Source organism: Gekko japonicus, unplaced genomic scaffold, assembly GCF_001447785.1.
Source record: "Gekko japonicus isolate JY-2015 unplaced genomic scaffold, Gekko_japonicus_V1.1 scaffold59, whole genome shotgun sequence".
In the NCBI taxonomy this organism is placed as follows: Eukaryota; Metazoa; Chordata; class Lepidosauria; order Squamata; family Gekkonidae; genus Gekko; species Gekko japonicus.
In genome coordinates this window covers 2,076,597-2,099,770 of record NW_015169174.1, presented here as the reverse complement: position 1 = coordinate 2,099,770, position 23,174 = coordinate 2,076,597, and the positions used below count along the sequence as shown (strand labels likewise).

The window sequence follows — 23,174 nt, the reverse complement described above, 5'->3', positions numbered from 1 at the left end:
CTAGCTAACTGGCTACCAGGGAAGGCAATAGAAAGAGAGAAGGAAGACCAACAGTGGCATTAACCCGGTCCCCTGTCTAATTTGAGACCTCTGGAGGGTGTGTTGGCAGTGCCCAACCCTGATGGTGTGGTTGTTGTTGTTCAGTCGCACAGTCGAGTCCGACTCTTTGGAACCCCATGGACCAGATCACGCCAGGCCTTCCTGTCTTCCGCTGTCCTCTGAAGTTTGCTCAGTTTCATGTTCGTTGCATCTATGACACTGTATAACCATCTCATCCTTTGCCGTCCCCGTCTTCTTTGACCTTCAATCTTTCCCAGCATCAGGGTCTTCTCCAGTGAGTGCTCCCTTCTCATTTGGTGGACAAAGTATTTGAGCTTCAGTTTCATTATCTGGCCTTCCAGGGAACGGTCAGGTTTGATTTCTTTTAGGATTGACTGATTTGATCTTCTTGCAGTCCAAGGGACTCTCAAGAGTCTTCTCCAGCACCACAGTTCAAAAGAATCTATTATTCGGCGCTCAGCCTTCCTTATAGTCCACCTCTCGCAGCCATACATGACTACTGGGAATACCATTGCTTTAACCATGTGGACTTTTGTTGGCAGGGTGATGTCTCTACTTTTTATCATGCTGTTTAGGTTCGCCATCACTTTCCTCCCATGGAGCAGGCATCTTTTAATTTCATGGCTGCTGTCACAGTCTGCGGTGATCTGGGATCCCAGGAACGTGAAGTCTGTCACTATTTCCACGACTTCCCCTTCTATTTGCCAAGGAGTGATGGGGCCAGATGCCATGATCTTAGTTATTTTTTTTTTATGTTGAGCTTCAACGCTATCACCAATAAAAACTGTGTCTTCAACTGCATCCTGAAGATTGACACTGAGGGGGCCAGGTGCACCTCCCTGAGGAGATTGTTCTATAGTTGTGTGGCTGCCTTTGAAAAGGCCCTCTCTCATGTGTGCCTACCAAATGAGCCACTTTGATTGGTGGGGCAGTCAGGAAGGCCTCACCCTGTTTTAGTTCCCAGGCAATAACATATGGGAGAAGACAGTCCTTCAGATATTCCAGTCCCAAGTCATGTTTACTGTTTTGGTGAAAAAAAACCTAGGCTCCCAGAATGCACATAATAATAATAATAATAATAATAATAATAATAATAATAATAATAATAATAATAATAATAATAATAATAATAATAATAGAATAATAGTTCTAGGTGTGGTAGACACACAGAATTATGTCCACACCACCATTTTGCTTTACAGCTTCACATGTCAGTGTGGTACAGTGGCTAGAGTGTCAAACTAGGATCTGGGAGACCCAGATTTGAATCCCTACTCGGCTATGGAAGCTTGCTGGGTGACTTTGGGCCAATCACACAGTAGGGTTCCCAGGACTTCATCTGTCACCACCTGGAGGTTGGAAACCCTACCCTCCATCCATTGTTTCCCACAATCACACAGTAGGGTTGCCAGCGAGGGTTTGCCCGCTTGATGGGCCCCTGGATCCGGCTGCCGGGGGGAACCCCACCCTCAAAGTGCTGGGATCGTGGCAACATGCCCAACGTGATGACATCATCCAGAGGTGACATTGTGCCGGGCACGTTGCGGGGGGGCGCTCTGTCATTCAAGGGAAAACTCTATGGTTTTCTTTGAATGATAGTGATCCCGCCCCCAGCATGCCTAACGTGATGACGTCACTTCTGGGGCTGGGACTCATCTGCCACAGCTAAAGGTAGGACCTGGCAACCCTATTTCACAGGGTTGTTGTGAGGAGAAAATGGAGGAGGGGAGAGCCATGTAAGCCACTTTGGCTCCCCAGTATGTGGAAGGCGAGGTGTGTAAGATGGAAGTAAAGTGCCTGGGGGCATAGGAAGTGAGCACATCAGCCAGTTTGGTGTAGTGGTTAAGTGCGCAGACTCTAATCTGGGAGAACCAGGTTTGATTCCCCACTCCTCCACTTGCAGCTGCTGGATGACCTTGGGCGAGCCATAGTTCTCTCACAGCTGTTCTCAAGGACAGTTCTAGAAAGAGCTCTCTCAGCCCCACCTACCTCACAGGGTGTCTGTTGTGGGGAGGGGAGGGGAGGGGAAAGGAGTTTGTAAGCTGCTCTGAGACTCCTTAGGGTTGCCAGCTCTGGGTTGGGAAATACCTGGAGATTTTGGGGGTGGAGCCTGAGGAGGGTGGGGTTTGGGGAGGGGAGGGACTTCAATGGGGTATAATGCCATAGAGGCCACCTTCCAAAGCAGCTGTTTTCTTTGGGTGAACTGATCTTTGTCACCTGGAGATTAGTTGTAATCCCAGGACTTCATCTGTCACCACCTGAAGGTTGGAAACCCTACCCTTCATTCGTCGTTTCCCACAATCACAATGTTTCCATAGTAGAAGATTTGCACAGTGTTATGTGAAAGATGATCAGACTAGCTCACCAAAGATTAATAAGGAATAGGAAAAAACATTCTTCTTGCAACTTAGAGAAGTAGTAACGTCTCCTCACTGTGTGATCCTGTATTGGAAGGCTAAAACCTGTCCCTTTTAAGCTGCCCCAGTTGCAGCAGGTAAGTGTCTCCTTTTTTCTCCACAGGGGCCGATGGGTAATGTAGGAGCTTTTAATTAAAGTGCTACCTGTAAAGCACTTCACTAGCATTTGGAAAGCCACTGTGATCAGAGGGATATTAGGGGCTTGTTTTAGATTGATGGGAGCCTCATTGTTTCTCCCGTGTTTTATTTTTGCTGCACCATGCTCTGGATCCTGCAACCACCCTTGTGATGAATGCTCAGATAGGGTAACAGGTGAACATCGCTTATTGGCACTCTTCCACAATAAAAGTGTTAGGCTTTAAAGATGTGCAATGTTCCCTATAATCTCCACAGTGTTGTGAACAGAAATTCTACCTCATGAGTGAAAAAAGCTAGCTGCATTAAAGTTGTGAGCAAGTTTACATTTAACTATTGCGTAAATTATTTTTAGAATATTATTTCCATAACCTTGTAAAAAGCTTAGAATGAATTATTTTAAGCTATATTTTAAGAATAATTTAAACATAAGAGAAAACACAATCAAGTGAAATTCTGTTACACAAAATATCCTCTACAGGGGTAGACCAGGCCTCTGGAGAAGAAGTTACCTGCGCCTTTCCACTATATTGGTAGGCCTGGCCTCCAGAGAACAGGTCTACCTGCCCCAGTCCACTATATTGGTAGACCTGGCCTCTAAAGAAAAGGTCTACCCACCCCTTTCCAATATATTGGTAGACCTGGCCTTGGACCGTTGCCCTGTGTGGACCCTTAGAAAACATACCAGCACTTTGGGGGGGGGGGTACTCTTGCAGTCTACTTTGTTGTTTTTTTAGTGAAATGACAACCAGCATTACAGATCAAGTATAACAGATCACTGTCAGAACACTGCCTAACCTAACAAACAGGAAGTTGCTTAAAAGTTATCAACCTGCCCAAATTACTTATTTATTCAGCTATTTATATCCCACTTTTCCCTGTGACTCAAGGCAGCTTGCAAATCATACTAAAAAGCATAACGGGTGTGCAAAAAAATTGGTTTTTTCTGGCTCAGTTACAGCCTATGGGGTCCATTATGGTCTGTGGGCCCCATAGGCTAGAATGGAGAATCCATCCAGGGGTATCTGGGGCTCGGGGGCTGTTTTTTGAGGTAGGGGCACTAAATTTGCAGCATAGCTGCTGGTGCCTCTCCTCCAAAAAAAGCTCTACGTTTCAAAAGGATTGGACCAGGGGGTCCAATTCTATGGGCCCCAGAAGGAGGTGCCCCCATTATCCATGGTTTCCTATGGAAGCTTGATTGGGAGCTGAAGCAGAAAGCCTCTGAGCTGGCCTCTGAAATGCTGTGCGCCAGTGCCCCCCTAGCACAGCTTAGAGGGAACTCTGGCCACAAGCCCTGTGTTCATTTTTACTCTGACAAGAGTTTCTTACTGTACAGATTAGTTGGGCTGCCTGCAACTCCAGGTCTTTTTCCTTATCACCAAAGCAAAGATCAGTTATCACGTTCATAGCTGGTAAAATTCACCTTGCTGGCATAAGCAGGAGAACAGTCTCTGCACTGCAGGGGCGGGTGCACTCAGCTCCTCCCACCATATATGTGAATTTGGCAGTGGAGGCAGCATGCCAATGTGAGAGGACAGACTTGCAAGACTTCCCAGTTCTTTTATCTAGTCCTAGTTAGAACAGGAGTCTGATGCTCAAGCTCTACTAAACACCTTGGCTTTTCATTGGCATTTGATTTTGCATTTGACATCTTTAAGCTGCCAAAGCCCCACCAACCTCAACTTCAGCCATCCTATGAACATAAAGAGGGTTAATCATGCCTTGGGCAGCTGCCTGTGCCGGAAGGTCCTAGCGTCTCCAGATCTTGTTCATATATCTCTTTCTCAAAGGGCCGAAGTGAATCACATTAACCGTCATGTGATTGCATGCTGCCTCTAAAGGCTTAGCTAAAGAGAGCCTTCCCCGCCCCCTGCCTCTTTCTTCCTTTACCCTCCCTTTACTGGCTTGGTCCCAATGCCAGTGGCTCTTTAAAAACTTTGTCCATCACTTGATGAAGTTCTGCAGATTACGGCCTCTCCCTGGCTTGGCGCTCTCTAGAGGGCCTTATAAAATCAAGCATTATTTTACTTTGTTTCCAGAAGTTTTCTTCTCTCTTCCTCCTGAGACAGTTCCACTCATGGGTCACTGAAATGAGCAAGCATACCACAGCCAAGCTACTTCACTTCTTTTTGCATCATTCTGTCTGGACATAAGAGACAACGGGTTACGTTTCCCAAATGGATGACAAACCCTGCCACAGGAAGATGACTGGGGTAAGTGATTTCTGGAGCCTTCAAAGTGGCTCAGAGCTACCTCCTTCCAGTCTGGCCTGCCGCTGTTCCTGGCATTCCTCAAAGGATTAGTCAGGATTTTAATTGCACACGACTTGAGGATGCTGGCAAGGGCTATATTCTCAGCTACCGTTCTTTGGGCTATGAGGAGTGACATTTTCCTGCTCTCTTGGGTCTGGGGCTTGATGTCCAACAGAGGTATCTAGGGCAAAGGGGGGCTATTTTTGATCCAGCTGCAGAAGTACATCAGCCATGCTGCTGGGTAGATCTTTTAGTAAACATTGCTGCAACTGTGCTGCATTTCAAGCCCCATTTCACTCAGCCTGTTGCATGATGTTCTGTTATGGAAATGAAGTTTAAAGGTGACCAACCGTGGTTCTTCTAACTTTGCCACCCAACAAAATTCTTGTTTGTCATGAGATTGTGTAATTTTTCTTATTTTTTTAAAGCTTTGACTAGGCAGTGGCTTTTTTTTAGTTTGCACATATTTGTAAGAATTTCTTTTATGCCAACTATTAGGTGGGCGGATCCATTCAGAAGAGCAACCCAAATTTCTTCCTTCCCCCATATAAGGTTAAATTTGTATATCTTCCCTGAGTCTTCAAATGTCTCATAATCCAGCACAGCACAGAAGTAAACCTAGACAGGTTCCAGTTTAAAAGTGCAGGATCCATTTAGCCTGGAATGTTGATAACCCATGGTTATCAGGTACAACAAAGTAACCTGGGCTTGGGGGGGAGGGGTAGCATGATTTTTGCACAGGAGCTACATACCTAACAGGTGCTATATTCATGTAAGTGACCTGTGTTTGGAAATATACAAGATGGTAAATATTTGGAATGGGGAATGGCAGGAACCTCAGTTTCCTACCTATCTCCTGTAACATACTGTATAGATTCTGCCCCCCCCCCCCAGGCCAGTCCAGGGATGAGTGGGATGAGGGGGAGAATTCTACACTGGCTATAAAGAAAATGTGGTCCGTCCCTTGCTCATTTTCTCATTCATACACCCTTAGATGCTGACATGTTTGTGAAAGCCTTTCTCCAATGACTAAATTGGAGCCAGTTTGGTGTAGTGGTTAAGTGAGCGGACTGTAATCTGGGAGAACCGGGTTTGATTCCCCACTCCTCCACTCGCACCTGCTGATGTGACCTTGGGTCAGTCACAAGCTCTGGCACAGCTGTCCTTGAAAGAGAGCAGTTTGTGTCAGAGTTCTCTCAGCCCCACCCACCTCACAGGGTGTCTGTTGTGGGGAGGGGAAGGGAAAGGAGTTTGTAAGCCGCTCTGAGACTCCAAGTGAAGGGCGGGGTATAAATCCAATCTCTTCTTCTTCTTCTTCTTCTTCTTCTAAATGTCATCCATATCATACCATCCTCTATGTACAAGGAGGGGATCCAGAGGGGCAAGCCACCTCTTCTGTGCATTCAGACCTGAAAATCACCTAGTCACAAATGAGTTTACGATCAGAATGACATCTGGTCCTCAAATTCGGAGCCAGTATAGGATTCCAGACTTTTATTCCTCATATTTCCTTGCTTACTTCTTCAAGTAAGATTAGCCAACCATCTGACCAATCTTGTCTGGGTAATTTAAACTAGGGAGTCCCATCCATTTATTCTGCTGCTAAAACATATCGCTTCAACCCCTTGCTGTATGAAGAGCATCCAGTGTGAGAATGCTGAGGAACTGACTTCCATCTATTTGCATTCAATGACTGTATCTTGTATCAGAATGTACTTTTTTTTTCCAATGCAGTTTTCTCCAGGTGTTTTGAGGCGATTAACTCCCTGTGTGTGTTTAAAGAGTTTCTCTTTCCTCACATGTAACAGGTTTCATTTTCTTTTCATTGGGGGGGGATTGTATTTTTCATATGTGCGTGTGTGCGTGTGTGTACCTGGAAGTCACGGTGAGCTCTGGTGACTGACCCCTACTGGAAGATATTCAGAGAGGTGGCTCTTCTGACTCTGCGGGTATTCCTTGGAGGTCTCCCATCCAAGTAGCTGCCAGGGTCGGCCCCGCTTAGCTTTCGAGATCTGCTGAGATCGGACTTGCCTGGGCTATCCAGGACAGGGCAACAGGTTTCATTTTCTTTTCTTTTTTTCTTTTCTTTTTCAATTTAAAGTTTTTTATTTATTTTATAACAATACAAATAGAACCATAAAACATACCACATACACATAAAATCAAACTAACACACTATATACAACTGGTAAATGAACCAGTAAATAAACAATTATATCTATACAAAGAACATATTAATAAAACACAAAATCTATGTATTTTTTTGGTAACTTAAAACTTTGGGACTGATTCGCATTTATATATTCAAAAAATACAAACCATTTTTCAGTAAAATCGGTAACAAAAATTTTGTTTATCTATTAAAGCTAATTGAGATGAAATTTTATCTGAGATTATGTTCTCCCAAACCTTAGACTTCCATTGTGCTATTGTAGGGACTTTCATTTTCATCGCTTAGTCAAGGTGTCTCCACTTTTGCTGTAAAAAATCTATTCTGGCTGCTATGGCCACATTCAAATTCATCATGGCAAACTTTTGTTTGCATGAAAAAAGCTTGCATATCATGCATACATGCTGCCCTTGTGCATGGAAAGTGTTGGAAAGGTTCCTGGTTAAGAACTTGTTGTGATGTCAAAGTTCCTGGGCTATTTTTTCTCCACAGATTGAGATTCCAAAACACCGGAGTTTGATTGAAGGCTTCCCAAACCAAGAAGCATTTAGTCATACTCCATGCATAGGGTTGCCAGCTTCCTGGTGGGGCCTGGAGATATCCTGGAATCACAACTGAACTCCAGATTCCAGAGATCAGTTTCCCTGGTGACAATGGCTGCTTCGGAGGGTGGACTTCACTGAGGTCCCTACCCTCTGTAAACCCCATTTTCCTCAAGTTCCACCCCCTAATATCCAGAAATTTCTTAAGCCAGAGTTGAAAAAGATAGCTATACATGAAGGGAGCTTCATGCTATAATGAACAAAAAGGGTTGTCCTGAATGTACTGCATGTAAAATTTAGGTTAGCATTCCTGAATACCAGTCTCCTCTATTTTATTTACAGGTGTTTTGGACTGACCATATCAATTCCTGTTTAACAAAGCCCATCCAAACACTTTCTAACAAATGCAAACAGAACCTTGGGTGAGGTGACTGTGCTTCTTCCTCGCAATCATACTGATCAGCTCTGAACTTCTTTATGCCTACTGTGTTTAAGAATTTTCCATCTCATTTTTCACACAGGAACAAAATTGTAACTGAAATAGCTTAAATCATTTTCCAAACCACCTGATTACAAGATTCCGTTTGAACTGAGGTTTCTCTTTTAAATGGAGGATAGCATTTTCTTTAAAACAGACTGCTTTTTAGAATTCCACAGTGAGATGCTGAGAGATTTATTTTTGCATTCCTGACAAGAATAATTACACATTCCTAAATCAGATTACTACCCATTAGTACTAATCTAAGTACTGACCTGTTCCTCAGCCTTTTACCATATAAACCAGTATTATGGATTAAATTATAAGCATAATATTTCTGCATTTATTTTCATATTTGGCTAATGCCATGTTCTCTCTGTTTCTACTAAATACACTATCCATTTAAGAGTACATCTTAGTTTTGCCCTTGGTTGTTCAAGAGGTCTAGGGTTGCCAGGTCTGGGTTGGAAAATACCTGGAGACTTTGGGGGTGGATCCAGGAGAGGGCAGGGTTTGGGGAGAGGAGGGGCCTCAGCATGGTGCAGTGCCATAGAGTCCACCCTTCAAAGCAGCGGTTTTCTCCAGGGAAGCTGATCTCTGTCAACTGGAGATCAGTTGCAAAAGCAGGAGATCTCCAGGCCCCACCTGGAAGCTGGCAACCCTAAAGAGGTCTGACCTATGTCTACATTAGACTCTTTAATTTGTTTTAATTTGCTTTTAAATGTTTTATGCTGACTTGGCACATGCTGCCGATAATGTGAGACGCCCTGAGCCTGCTTACGAGGAGGGCGGGATACAAATATAATAAAATAAATAAAAATACCTGCTCCCTATGATTATTTTATTACTATTTAGATTGCTGATCAGCCACCTGCCCAGTCTATTTCCAAATATATAGATATGTTATTCTTTAGGGGGCTTGGTGGTAAGATTATTTAAAACAGGAAAAGGGTGTTAGCATCCCCATCTATCTCCAAACACCACCGGTTTGTGCTACAATATCCAGTGAACTCTTACCTACCAGTACCTAAATAAGCAAATCATTTACCATGATTTCTGAGAACTGGCCAGCTTCCAGTTTCTCTAGGCCAAAGTTGCATTGTAGAAGGCAGCCTCACTGGCGGAGCTCTAGGGAAACAAGGGAGGTTCTGTTGATTCCTAGAGCAGCAGACTGAGGTCACTTCCAGGTTTCATAATGCCATTTACCAACAGTGGCCTCCCTCATATCCCCTCCCAGACTCCTCCTGGTTGCCAGCTACTAGGTGGCAACCCTACAAACACCCCCATCTTAGCCCTAGGTTCCCTTACTATTATCTTACTATAGGTATCAGTGTAAATAAAAGACAGTGTGAGTGTAGTGGTTACAGTGACAAGAATTTTGGAGACCTGGGTTTGAATCCCCATTCTGCTGTGGAAGCAAGACTTGGGTAACCTTGGGCCAGTCACACACAGTCACCCTAGCCTATCTCAAAGGCAGGGCCACCGATAGGGGGGACTGGAGGGGACAAAATTTTAGGCCCAAATCATCTGGAGGGCACCTGAAGCTAGTGTGACACTGTATGTACACGGTTAATTTTTTTCTGATGCAGTTCTGACTGCAGCCACTAGGGGCACAGGGAAGACAGAGCACAGTAAAGAGCTGTATCTGACTCTGGGGCTTGGCCTTTCTGCAGTTTACTAGAGGCTGAGGGAAACCCTTGCTTCTCAGATTCTGCTAAATCCACTGGCCAAGCCAGTACTGGAGCAAGAGAAGACCAGCCAGGACAAGCTACAGTCAATGCAGCCTCCTTACAAGGTCTATGCTTTCCTTTTTCCTTTAGTTCCACCCAGCTCCTGCACAGCCAGATCTCACAAAGGGGCAGCCTTGTGTAGGGATGCCAACCTCCAGATGGGACCTGGGGATACCACAGAATTACAGCTCATCTCCAGACTACAAAGCTCTGTTCCCCTGGAGAAAATGGATGCTTTGGAGGGTGGACTGTATGGCGCTGTACCCCGCTGAGGTCCTTCCCCAAATCTCCAGGAGTTTCCTAAGCTAGATTTGGCAATCCAACCCCCACATCCCCCTCCAGGGGCCAGGAGGGACCTGGCAACCCTACTTGTTAGTGTGGGGTAACAAACAAACAAAACCTTCAGTGTCTTTTCCTACATTTTTCTAACTTTTCCACACTTTTCTCCTCCTTTGTTTTGCTCTCTTCCTTTCATGATCTGCCTTTTCTTTATCCCCACTTCCAATTTTTCTCTCCTTCCCCCTCCTTTTTTCAGTCTCAGCCCTTCCTCACCCATCCTGGTTGGCAACTTAGGATGTATTTAATAGTAGTATAGGAGAAAACCTTTGTTAATATTATGAACAGAACGGGAGAGTTAATATTTCCCCATAATCTATCAAAGTAGTAAAAAGACGTTTCGCCTCCTCTCCTCTTACCATATATGATAAATGTTAATTTGCCTCAGTGGTAACTGTATAGGATTCTGCCCCTCAAGCCTGTCCAGGAATGAGAGGGAATCCTATACTTTTACAATACATTAAACAACAACCCACAGAGGTAGGCTACCCTCTCTGGATTTCAGAACAATAAGCCACCAGAACCTCTTTTAACTAGAGTCCCCTTCCAGCCTAAGAGCAGGGTTCGGACTCTTAGCTTGCATCTGGGGTTTGCACACTAGCACCTCTATCTAGAGATGCATGCTTAATTCTTACAAAGGTAGCTCATAGGGTGAGCAGAAGGCACAGGAGTTTAGCCTTGGAACTCAGTTACACATCAGAGACCATTTAAAAAGAAGAATAAGTTTTTATTCAACACAGAGCATTGCAATTAGACCATAAAGATTTCAAAATAACAAGCCTAAGGCAGTTTGCATTAACTGAACATTAATGCTTCATATTTACCATGTCAGGAACATCTACAGTCCAGGGTTCCAGGGGATCTTGAAGGGAAAGCCCATTTTTGCATACCATGTGCTCCAGTTACCAAGCAGGTCTTTGTTCTCCCAGAGGCCACATGTCCAGGTGCAATAAACCAACAAGCAGGGAGCAGAGAGCTCACAAACAGGAACAAGAACACAAGAGCAGCAGAGAGAACCAAGAGAGCAGAGCTCTCTCCCATTGGGAATGACCAGTTATAGGCCCATTCCAGTCACAATCAGCTGTGGCCAGGCAGCCAACTGCGAGTGGACATAGGTGTGTCCAATTTGTTGGTTGTCATGGGTGCAAGTGGGGATAGGCTGGACGTTTGGAGACTCCCTCTGCAGTCAGGTGACCCTAAACCCCAGTCTCCCCATCGGCTACGTGACTTTTTGCACGCTGGCCTAGCGTCAAGCATGGAAGTGTGAAGAATGTGTGGTTATATGGCAGGGCTATAAAGTTTCTCCGGCCAAATGTGAGGCCATATGGCTTCAACAGGAAACAAGGCACAGCAGGTTATCAGCAAGACATTCCAGGGGAAGGCAGGGGCTTTTAGAAATCAATATTTCTATACAGTAACACATGATGAACAGAAGTTATCATTTATTTATTTGTTTGTTTATTTATACCCTGCCTTTTTCCCCAGTGGGGACCCAAAGCAGCTTACACCTTTCTCCTCTCCTCCATTTTACCCTCACAACAACCCTGTGAAGTTGGATAGGCTGAGAGTGTGTGATGGGCCCAAGGTCACCCAGAAAGCTTCCATGGCAGAGTGGGGATTCAAACCTGGCTTTCCCAGATCCCAGTCTGACACTGTAACCACTACACAAGCTTTGCTTCCATTGCAAATAGCATGGGGGAGGGCCAGGATATTCCAATTCCTTTCATTTTTGGCCTTGGAACTCCCCATGACCATCCTGAAGCTGATGGCCAGTTTTGAGATTCCTATTTTTATTCTCTGAGTTATGTGCCACAAATGGACAGATGGACATGTGGATCCTTGTATTATTATAGATGCATGATAACAGCCCGCCAAATAGAGTTGCCAGCTCTGGGTTGGGAAATACTTGGAGATTTGGAGGTGGAGCCTGGAGATGGTGGTGTTTAGGGAGAGGAGGGACCTTAGCAAAATGTATTTCCATAGAGTTCGTCCTCCAAAGCAGCCATTTTCTCCACAGGAACTGATTTTGGTCATCTGGAGATCAATAGTAATAGTGGGAGATCTCCATGTACTATCTGGAAGTTGGCAACTCTACAGTGAAGTGACTTGTTTTGTTATGATATTTTGTTTGGATCAGGGTCATAAGGGGGGGGGAGCAAATGGAATCTTTGTCCGGGGGCCTGTGGTGGCTCTCAGCAGCCCTGCTCACAGAGTTCTTGTGAGGTTAAAATGGAGGAAAGGAGAATATTGTAGGCTACTTTCCTTCCCTATTGGTAAGAAAGGCAGAGTATAAGTTAAGTAAATAAGTGAAAGCTGGCTAGCTCTCCTTTGTACTTGTTAAAGCCACCCCTGGACTGGTTCTTCATGTTAGAAGTGTATGTTTCCTGACAAGTTCTCTAAGAAGCTGAGTAGATTCTTAGTAATTTTAATTGAGCTCAAATTCCTTAGCACTTTTTAACTCTGAGCAAACATAGTCAAGAGTGGCCTATAAACTATTTTCTGTTTCTGTACACATCCTTGAAGTTCTTGACTCTTGCCTCTTGGAATTTCAGTGCCATTTTTCCCCCACCACCAATGTTGGTAGTCTCACCAACCTAAGACAACTCTTGAGAGTAAGATGAGATGTTTGGGTTTTCCATGGTCCATTTCCATCCCTTTCTTATCTGATACGCATTTCTATCCTTCCCAGCACCTCACCTTCCCTCTGATGGCTGTTACACTCCTGTCATCCTTTGGATCTTCCATGCTGTATGGGTACAACCTGGCTGTGGTAAACTCTCCAGCCACAGTAAGATATTTGTCTCTTTCTTGGTATTTTGGGGAGCCTGATGAAATCAAGAAGGCTACTGTAGAAAACTCCAAGTTAGGCAAATTAATGAAGTATTCCGATATTATAGGGCTCTTTTTGTAGCAGGAACTCCTTTGCATATTAGGCCACACACCCCTAATGTAGCCAATCCTCCAAGAGCTTACAGAGCTCTTCTTACAGGAGCTACTGTAAGCTCTTGGAGGATTGGCTACATTAGGGGTGTGTCACTTAAAATGCAAATGAGTACCTGCTACAAAAAGAGCCCTTAACTGATACCATTTATGGGGAACAGTGTATATAAGAGCATTTTATAGTTTTTTGTTGGTTTCTTTTTCTTCCTTGATAAAAAGGCCAGGGTAGGAGTTTGTTGGGGGGCATAGAAGGGATGAGGGACTGCTCTTCCAGTCGCTATGCATATTTCTTAGAACGTTTTGTTAAGGGTCTAATAAGAAGTGCCTGCCTTTGGTCCGGCATATGCTGTCAGCAGCTCTACTTACACTGGATTATCAAGTTCAGGTCTGATTTGCAGATGAATAGGTCTGCCTATTCAATCCTCCATCCTTCTGCCTTAAAAGCATTGTCTCAAAGGTGGCAACTTTGGTGCGCTCCAGAGACCAGGCCTTTTCAATTGTGGCACCTCAACTGTGGAACTCCCTCCTCACAGAGCCTGGCACTGCATTTTAGATGCCAGGTGCTTATATTTTAATGCCCCCTGTGTTTTTGGTGATCTCTGCCCACACCATTCTTCTTATGTTCTTGGTGCCCCTGCAGGAATACTGCTTTATTTTATTGTAGCTTTGTTTTGTAGTCAAATGCTGCTTTTAAATGAACTGAATTTTATACTCTTTTTAAGCTGCTGTGATTTCGTTTTGGTCTTCTGTGCTATAGTCTTTGTAGTATCTTAATTGTTTGTGATTGTTGGAAGCTGCCTCCGGAGTGGAAACTGAGATCGCAGACAGTCGGTGTTTTAAAGAACTAAGAGACGATAGCGAGCATTTTAATAGCTCAGAATGGACATTCCATCCTGCCTCCAGTTAGAATAGTGCACTCTTCCTCAGGGCAGGGTGAAGGGGAGGAGAGAATGGAAGAAGAGCCACTCATTGTTTGGATATATTCATTCACTTTAAACTATACATCTGTGAAATAGATAATATCGTATTCTATCATTAAAACAGACCTTTTTTAAAAAAGCTTCTTGATATAAGGAGGAGTGTTGATTTAAAACTGGTATGCGGCAGCATAACCTGAGTTGACTGTGCTGGAGACCTCCCCACACAGGAATGAAAGATCAGGTGAAAGGGCTTTGGGTCTCTAGAAGTTATACAATTACTCCCATGATTACTTCACTGTATTCTGAGATTCACCCCCAAAGTTACCAAATCCTGCACCTTTCAGGGACTTCATCAAGCCTGACCAGAGAGGACTGGGCCACTTCAATCTTCTGTGGGCCCATATTTGATACAATAAAATATGTATCAGGCAGGGGTCATTTTGTGGAAAAAGAGGTGCAGGAGCTCATTAGCATAACTTATTTGCATATGCCACACCCCTGACATCATTGGAAGTGTGGCAGAAGGCAACACCCACCGCTCAGGCTCCACTGGACTGTTTTGGATTGCTAGCTATTGGGGGAGGGGGGAGAACAGGCAGATCTGTCCTCGCAGAGGAGGGAGAGCTTGTACCTGAATAAGACTTGGTCTTAAAGGTGCCACTGGACTGTTTTGGAATGGGGGGCTGGGGGGAGCTCTGCAGCTTACCTGGCTGTTTCTTACTCTGACTGAGGGCTGCTGTGAGCAGGGGGTGGGGCTTATTGCATGTGCCCACCCCTTGGGCTCTTTACTGCCGGAGCTCTGCTCCTGTGCGCTCCTGCAGGAAATGACCCCTGGTATCAGCTAACAAGAAATTCTATCCTAAACCAAAGCACATCTCTTATTTGCTGAAGTTTTCAGCTTTCACATTTTGGTCTGATAGGGATGGTCATAAAAACAAGTTGTGAAACTCAAATGCCAAATAATTAACCACTGACTAAATTTCAGGCCTAGGATTGTCAGGTTGCCCACTATAGTGGGGACCCTCCTGCCCTCATGGTCCATGTTCCCGTTGCCACTTGATGGAGCAGCAGGAGCAAAATGTGCAAGGGGACTAGCATCATGTGATACCATGACATCACTTCCAGTTCAGAACCTGGAAGGGACATTATGGCATTGTGTGACACACTAGATTTCCCCAGATATCCATGGCAAAAACCATAGAAATCTGGGAAATTCCTAGAGCATTATTCTCATGTCTCTTCCAGGTCCAAAACTGGAAGTGATGTCAGTGTGTTGTGTGACACATTTTTCAAAGTCTCTGCCCACTCATTGTTCCTGAGGGTTGCCAGCTGGTGGGCTGTCAAATCTACTGTGGCACCATTGGAGCTCTGCTGGCCTGTGCTCTAGATTGGCCCCAAATGTGATACAAGAGGCACAGTCACCCCTAATGTTGTCCTGGGATATCAGAGACAGCGCTGAATTGAAATGGAAAGCATGCATGTGCCCTAGTGCACACAAGTGCTCCAGAGAGTCCTCCATCACTTTCCAGAAACTCTACAATAGTTAGGAAGTGTTGAACTCTCAACTTTGTCTACTCATTCTGGATGTCACCCTCCACTCCTATCTTCACAATACTCCAACTGCTTTGTGGTGAATGTGCGGGTAGAACACCCACATTTCTGACATTCACCCCCTTTCCATGTTCCATCTTCTTCCTTACAGCACATCAAAGCCTTCTATAATGCCACATGGTCCAAGCGATATGGACAGGGCCTGACCCAGGGCGCACTCACCCTCATGTACTCCCTGACTGTCTCAGTCTTTGCCCTGGGAGGCCTAGTGGGGTCCTTTCCTGTTGGAATGCTGGTCACTCGATATGGCAGGTAAGAACAGTACCAACAAAGCAGTGATTCTGCAAGCATAGGTACAGAGAAGGGTAAGCAGATTCTTCAACTAATTTGGGAGAAAGTGAGAATTCTTATGGTGTCACCAACATGTTAGGGTTCAAAATGCGGGTCCTGAGGAAGAAGAAACTGAGAAAACTGAGTGGCAAGATGTGATCAAGGCAGACAAGAATTTGGAAGGAGAAGAGTTAAAAATCACAGAATGGTTCTCATTTCACCCGGCGCCGAGGGTGAAGAGTCCAAGCGTTATCCTGGACTCCTCCCTTTCTATCGAAGTCCAGGTGACCACAGTTGCACAGTCATCTTCAGCTGGTCAGGCAACAAGTTCTCTAGTTGTAGTGTAGAGCCAGTTTGGTGTAGTGGTTAAATGCGCGGACTCTAATCTGGGAGAACCGGGTTTGATCTCCCCATATGTGCCCTAAAGAGCCTTGCACTCAATGGATCAACACCTTCTGGTTGTCCCTGGCCCAAAGGACATCTGACTAGCCTCAGCTAGGGCCAGGGCCTTTTCAGCCCTGGCCCCAGCCTGGTGGAACAAGCTACCAGTTGAGATCAGGGCCCTGCGGGATCTATTGCAATTCCGCCGGGCCTGTAAGATGGAGCTGTTCTGCCAGGCTTTTAGTTGAGGCGGCAGGCGTCCACATTTTCCCATTTTTGGCCTCCCCTACTGGCAGCCCTGGCCTTGTGTCCAGTGGCCAATGTCACTGGCACTGCTCAGTAGTACATAATAGTGTTGCTGCTACCAAAGCAATGTCTTATGCTGGTTTTATTATCATCCTTTTAACTTTTAAATTTCTAATTTTGTAATATTTATGACATTTTACTGTCTTATTGTCACATCTTATGTGACCTGTAACCTGCCCTGAGCCCGCTTGTGGGGAGGGCAGGATATAAATTGAATATAATAAATAATAAAATAAATAATAAATAAAGTGGTTTGTCAATTATGGCCTAAATCCTCTTTGCATCAGCTTACAGTAATAGTGGCATCCTCCCTCTCCTTCACTCTGCCAGGCTATATTTGTAAAAGTCTGAGATCAACATAAAATTACAGTACTCAAAACCCACTCGCTCTTTATCCTGGCTATCAGTTTGTGTCATGGATTTGAGTTTGCACTATTGCCACGTTTTATCTGTGCAAAAGCAATTTTCATGTGTTCGAACTTCTAGTAAATATCCCTACCTCTGGATATCACAACTACCCGGCCCACTGGGAGAACACAAAGTGACATATATTCTGTTCGGCTAGTCCATTCTTGCCTGCATGTTAAAGCAGTTCTCAGATGAACTGAGAAGAGGAAGGGGTATCTTTGCTCCATTTGGATGTCAAGGAGGAAAGAGGGTGATGCAACAGTGTTAGGGGTGTTAGGGGCTACTGGGTTTTATGCTACAGTGGAAAAACTGGGGCTTGGAACAGCAGCACTAGGGGAACTAAAGAGGAGAAAACTGCATGGTAGGAGTGATTAAAACGTAGAATTTTCTGCGAGAGGATGTAGTGATGGCCACAGGAATAAACAGCTTTAAAAGGGGATTAGATAGATTCATGAAGGGTAAGTCTATCAGTGGTTACTAGCCATGGTGACTGAAGGTACTAATCCTCTGAATCCCGGATCCAGGAGGCAACATCAGGGGAAGGCCTCAGTCTCTATGCCCTGTTGTTGGCCCTCCAGAGGAACTTGTGTAAGACAGGATGCTGGTCTAGATGGACCAGTGGTCTGATCCAGCAGGGCTCTTCTTATGTTCTTATGACTTGATACTTTCTAATATCAAAATATCTTATTCAATGGCCTCTCTAACAGGAATGGGACCTTGATACGTAGCAGCTTCCTTGTCTTCCTGGCTGGTGTGCTAATGGGGTTCAGTCGATACATGGAATCACCTGAAATGGTCATCATTGGGCGTTTCATTACTGGGATCCACTCTGGTAGGCAATGCTACTTTCTCACCATACTTGGGGGGGGGGAGTAGGGAGGAGCAAAGAGGTGCAGCACATGAGACATCCAGTTTCCCCAACTTTCAGGCCTGTTTCTCACACCCAGTAGTTGAGGTGGTAAGTCTGTTTCTGGACTGCGAGTAGGGGGTTCACATGATTCAAGTTTGTTTCACATTAAAAAAACCGCCAACATTTCACATAAGAATCTAGCAAGTCCATGTTCTGTTCTAAGCCTCTTTGTAACATGCTTGTTTTCTGTGTATAGGATTTCCCCCCATCATGCAAACCCCCACATGATGAAGTGGCACAATCCAGATTCAAATTTGCCTTCTCATCTCTTGATGATTTTTGCCGTTGGCTACAGATGATCAAACAAAGGGGTGATGATGCCAAGATCACATTTTACCACATCACTGTCCTGTCTATGTGCAGGGAAAGGGTTTGTGCAAAAGTCAAGCATACACACTGTTGCATGATTGTTTGGGAAACTTCCAGGCCATTGTCCAAAACCCCAGCCTGGTTTCATTTATTCAGGCACTTTCCCTTACAGTAAATCTGTGCATTTCCACCCCTTCACATGTCTTGTGGGTTTTGTCTCTGGCTTCTTCATTATCCTATCACAGGCATTTTCCCCCTTTTACACTGCACCAGGCTGATGAGGTGGATGTTCAAATACAGCTTTTATTAAGGGAACCAATCCAGGCCCACAGTTCAGGGATAATGAAGTGAAATGAGAGCATGAAGATTAATGCTAGGAGGATAAGGGTTGAATGTGAGGTGAAGTGAATGTGGCAAGTTTCCTGGGCTTGGCAGGCTTTTATGACATAGCGACCTCCTTTCAGTCCGTTTCCCTTCCTGCCCCACACTTTGTATAGAACCTTTGTTCACCTCAAGTGGTCAAGTAATGTGCACCTATTGAAATCTTCCTTTTGAAGCCATTGCTGCTTTTTTTGCTGATGAAGCTCTATGTTGAACTTGATTTTCAGAAGGTTCTGGTTTTTAATCTGGGTGTCGAGCTCTGGGCTACAAAATGTTCATCATTTAGTGAATGTAGATTCTTTTCCATTTAATACATTTTCTGAATTAGGGTGTTCCTGGTGAAATGTCACTTCATACAGCCCTTGCGCTGGAGCAGACAAATCTGGTGGCTCCTTTAGAATTAATGTGTTTAGTTATGCCTAACATAATTAGCTCATGTTTAGCTGAATCTCTGAGGCTGCTGGATCTGTGTCATCTTGACCTTGTAGAACCTTTCCTCCTCCTTTGCATCATGTCTGCTTAGTTGCCATTGGTCCTCTTGTCTCCTTTTCTCTTCTCCTTCCCCTCAGGGATCTGTCTCAGTGTTGTGCCCATGTACCTGGGAGAAATTGCCCCTAAGAATCTGCGTGGCTTCCTGGGCCTTGTACCAAGCATCTTCATCTGCTTAGGGGTCTTCTCAGCTCAAGTCCTGGGCCTTCCAGAGCTGCTTGGGGAGGTAAGTGCCTACTACCCCCCACCAAATGGCTTGGACACATCCATACCAGTGCCACGTCAGCAGTCCCAGCTTAGTTGCTGTCAGAAACTAAACCAAGGAAAGGGTGAGAGGGACAGCATTTGCCATCCTTTAGACTCACAGTATGTACCATCAGCTATAGGGGGGAAATAGTCTCTGCCATTACTTCAGTGGAATAAAAGATGTGGGATACAAATGAATAAAATGTCTGTGTCATAGAGAAAGGAACCATTGCCATCAAGGAATATGCTGGAGATTGGCAATGCTGGATGGATTGCAGTGTTTCTATCTGTACAGGTCAAGGCCCAAGCACAGACACAATGTACTGTGGCCCAGGGGTCTCAGGGTAGCCTAGGTTGCAAGCCCAGTACTATGCTATGTTCTGTTTACGTCATTTTGTAAACAAAATATTTGAGGATTAGTTATATCTATGGGACCATCTCCTCTGTTATGTCCCCAGAAGGGCATTTTTTTGAGATTTAACTGTTTTTACTCTGTGTATGTGTGTATATACATACATACATACATTGTATACATACATACATATATGTATATACACACACATGCATATATACATTGTATACTGGTTATTATCTGATGGAAGCCGCCCTGAGCCTGCTTTGCAGGGAGGGCAGGATATAAATCTAAATAAATAAATAAATAAGCACACTGGTGATTCCCCGGCCCTAAGGATATCCAGCTGTCCTTGGGCAGGGCCAGGGCCTTTTTGGCCAGACTTTTGGTTGAGGACAGCAATGGTTTTCACCTTGGCTGGCACCCTTCTCAGTTTTCCATGCTCATTTCGACCTCTTCCCCCCGCCCACAAAATGGCTGGCAGTCTATAATAGGGGAATAATTAACTCTAGGTTTCACTATTCACCATCTGTTATTTAATGTAATTTATAGGTTCGATTGTTTTATTTGATTACTGTTTTTAATACTATGTACATCACCCAGAGCCCTGTGATTCATCAATCTGAAGAAGAAGATGATGATGATGATGATTGTTGTTGCATGGGCTCTGCTGGGGGGTGAGGGAGCTCTGGAGCTCTGGCACAATTTCATACCAGGCTTGGAGAAACTATGTTTGGGCTTGGTTCTGTTCCAGACACTTACTTCACTCTGTATATGCAGCCCTCACAATCATACTTTAGATCATTCCCTTCTTTGCATTTAGAATGTTGGCCCTCTACATTTCCTGGAGTCCAGGGTGAAAGAAATGTGTGTTTCAACTCCTGCTTTGCATGTGTTCCTTGCTAGCATTCCTCCTACCTCTTGGGAAACTCTTTTTCCCCCTTCTTAGGACCCTTACTGGCCTCTCTTCCTCTCAGTGGTGGTTGTTCCTGCCTTCCTGCAGCTCTTGCTGCTGCATTGGTTCCCAGAAAGCCCCCGCTACCTGCTTATTGAGAAGGACAATCTCCGTGGAACTACTGAAGGTGAGTACATCCTGCTACCTACCCCCAACAGGGGTTTTGTAGTGGGACCAGTGTTTCCCTCTAAGCTGAGTTAGTGTGAGCTACCTCACAGTTTTTTAGCCTCCAGCTCGCACATTTTTGTCTTAGCTCAGGAAGGATGGCTCCGGAGCAAGCTAATGTATGCACTAGCCATATCGCTCGCTCACAACTTTAATGCCAGTAGCTCACAAAGTAGAATTTTTGCACACAAGACCCTACAGTTTAGAGGGAGCACTGACTGGGACACAGCTATACTAGCCATGCCTAGCGCCCGGGAGAAGGGGGGCCTCACCTTCTCCTACTCATGTCATATTTCCAAGACTAAAGGCCCAGGTTAAGTGGGCAACCCCCCAAGTCCAGTGGGTATGAACCATCAAGTCTAGCTTGTTTCACTTAAGCATCTTAGTTTGGGATACAGCACCAGAGACATCCTTAAAGGCAGCATAAGGAGAGCAGCAGCAGCAGCCTGGGGGAGAGGCAGACTTAGAGCCAGCAGACTTAGAGCCACTCATATCACCCTTCAGTACAGTTCTTTTATTCTTTGGTAGTTATTTAAATGGAGAGGTGTATTTCTGTATGTTCTCAGGATTACAGTCCTCCCGCTTATCAGGGGGGCTGCCAGTTCCTGGCATTAAGCCTCTGTCTTTTTCTAAAGAGGATCTGATGGTGCCCAAGTCATCTGTGTCAAAGATTTGTTAGCAAATTGCAACTGCAAGTAATAAGGTGGGAAACACTTAAGGGCATGGCCATCTCTCTCCCCTTCTCCCTTTGCAGCCCAGAGATACACAGTGGAACGACCCAGCATCCCGGAGTGGTCAGAGTGTTAAACTGGGATCCGAGAGACCCAGGTTTAAACCCCACTCTGCCTTAGAAGCTCACTGGGTGACCTTGGGCCAGTCATTCTCACTCAGCCTAACCTACTTCACAGAGTGGTTGATATGCAGATAAAGTGCAGGAGAGGAGAATGCTGTTGGTTAGTTGCTTTGGTTCCCCATTAGGGAGAAGAGCAGTGTATCTATATACTAATAGCAAAGTCTGCCAGATCTGCGGATACTTAAATTCGGTGACTGGAGCTGTGAAGAGGCAAAGCAGATCTTCCTACAACTTGAAAAGGGCTTCAGGTTCGCAGAAAAATGTGAAATCTAAAAAAAACAACACAAAACCCAGAACATGGGGGGGGCATTAAAAAAAAACCCCAAATGATAAAAGGAATGCCTGTAATTTTAAGTAACAGAAGCCCTCAGTGGTTTTTGCTAGGCAACCACAGTTTTCCAGGCTGTGAGTAAAAAGGCAGGGGGAGAGGGCAGGGTCCTTTCCAGGGCTATTTGGCCTTTGAGAGAGGACTTATTGGGGCCAGGCCTGACTAGCATTGCCAGCTCCAGGTTGGGAAATTCCTGGAGATTTTGGGGTGGAGTCTGGGGAGAGGAGATTTTGGGGAGGGGAAGGAGCTCAGCAGAATATAATGCCATATAGTCCACCCTCCAAAGCAGTCATTTTCTCCTGGGGACAGATCTCTGTCATCTGGAAACGAGTTGTAATTCCAGGAGATCTTCATCCACCATCTGGAAGCTGGCAACCCTAGCTGGAGGGGGAGTCCAACCAACCTTCTTGTCACCCTGCCCACAGTGTCAGGGTCTTCCAGGAGATCTCCAGGCTCCATGTGGAGGTTGACACCCTGGGCCTGGCATCAACCGCTGGATGACATGATATCACCTGATTGTCATGACTCAACTACGCCTGGCTGCTGCTACTGTTTAACAGCAGCCACCTTATGAAAGCCAGTTTGGTGTAGCGGTTATAGCTTCAGAGTGAAGTTTGGGAGACCCAGATTCAAATTCCCATCTTGCTGTGCAAGCTCACTGGGTAATTTTTGGGCCACTCATATATTTTCAGCTTAACATACCTCAGAAGATTGTCGTGAGGATAAAAAGGAAGAGAGGAGAATAATGTAAGATGCTTTGGTCCCCACTGTGGAGACAGGTGGAATATGAATGAAGTAAATTTCTCTTATATATAACTAGGAAAAAGGCCCGTTGTGGAAATAAATACAACGATCTCTAGAAAGAGGCTCTGGGCAGGTGCCCCGGCCTTGGACACTCAGTGTCAATTTGCTGTGGCGACCTCAGCAGGGTATAATGACACTGAGGCCACCATTTTCGCCAGAGGAACTGATCTCTGCTACCTAAAGAACAGTTGTAATTTTGAGTGATCTCCAGCCCTCACCTGGAGATTGGCAACGATGGTTCCCTAGAAGGGAATGGTTGGTTTAGAGGGTGGAGTCTATGGCTTTGTACCTGTCCGAGGTCCCACACCTCCTGAAACCTCACCCTTTCCAGGCTCCATCCCTCACATCTCCAGGAATTTCCCACCTGGATGTGGCAACCCTATCTCCTTCACAGCCAATCATCAACCTACCTTTATTTCCCACTCA

At 45.1% G+C, this 23,174-nt stretch overlaps 1 protein-coding gene across 1 annotated transcript in view; it reads left to right on the top strand.

Annotated features, from left to right (window-relative positions):
• The first annotated feature begins 4,789 nt into the window (after positions 1–4,789).
• LOC107114423 (solute carrier family 2, facilitated glucose transporter member 9-like) overlaps positions 4,790–23,174 on the top strand; it is a 31,719-nt gene continuing 13,334 nt past the window's right edge. Inside the window, exons 1-6 of the mRNA XM_015415897.1 lie at positions 4,790–4,825; positions 12,810–12,908; positions 15,683–15,843; positions 17,664–17,788; positions 19,126–19,271; positions 20,593–20,725. Of these exons, the coding sequence (XP_015271383.1) occupies positions 4,790–4,825; positions 12,810–12,908; positions 15,683–15,843; positions 17,664–17,788; positions 19,126–19,271; positions 20,593–20,725 (700 nt within the window). The remainder of the gene's footprint in view (positions 4,826–12,809; positions 12,909–15,682; positions 15,844–17,663; positions 17,789–19,125; positions 19,272–20,592; positions 20,726–23,174) is intronic.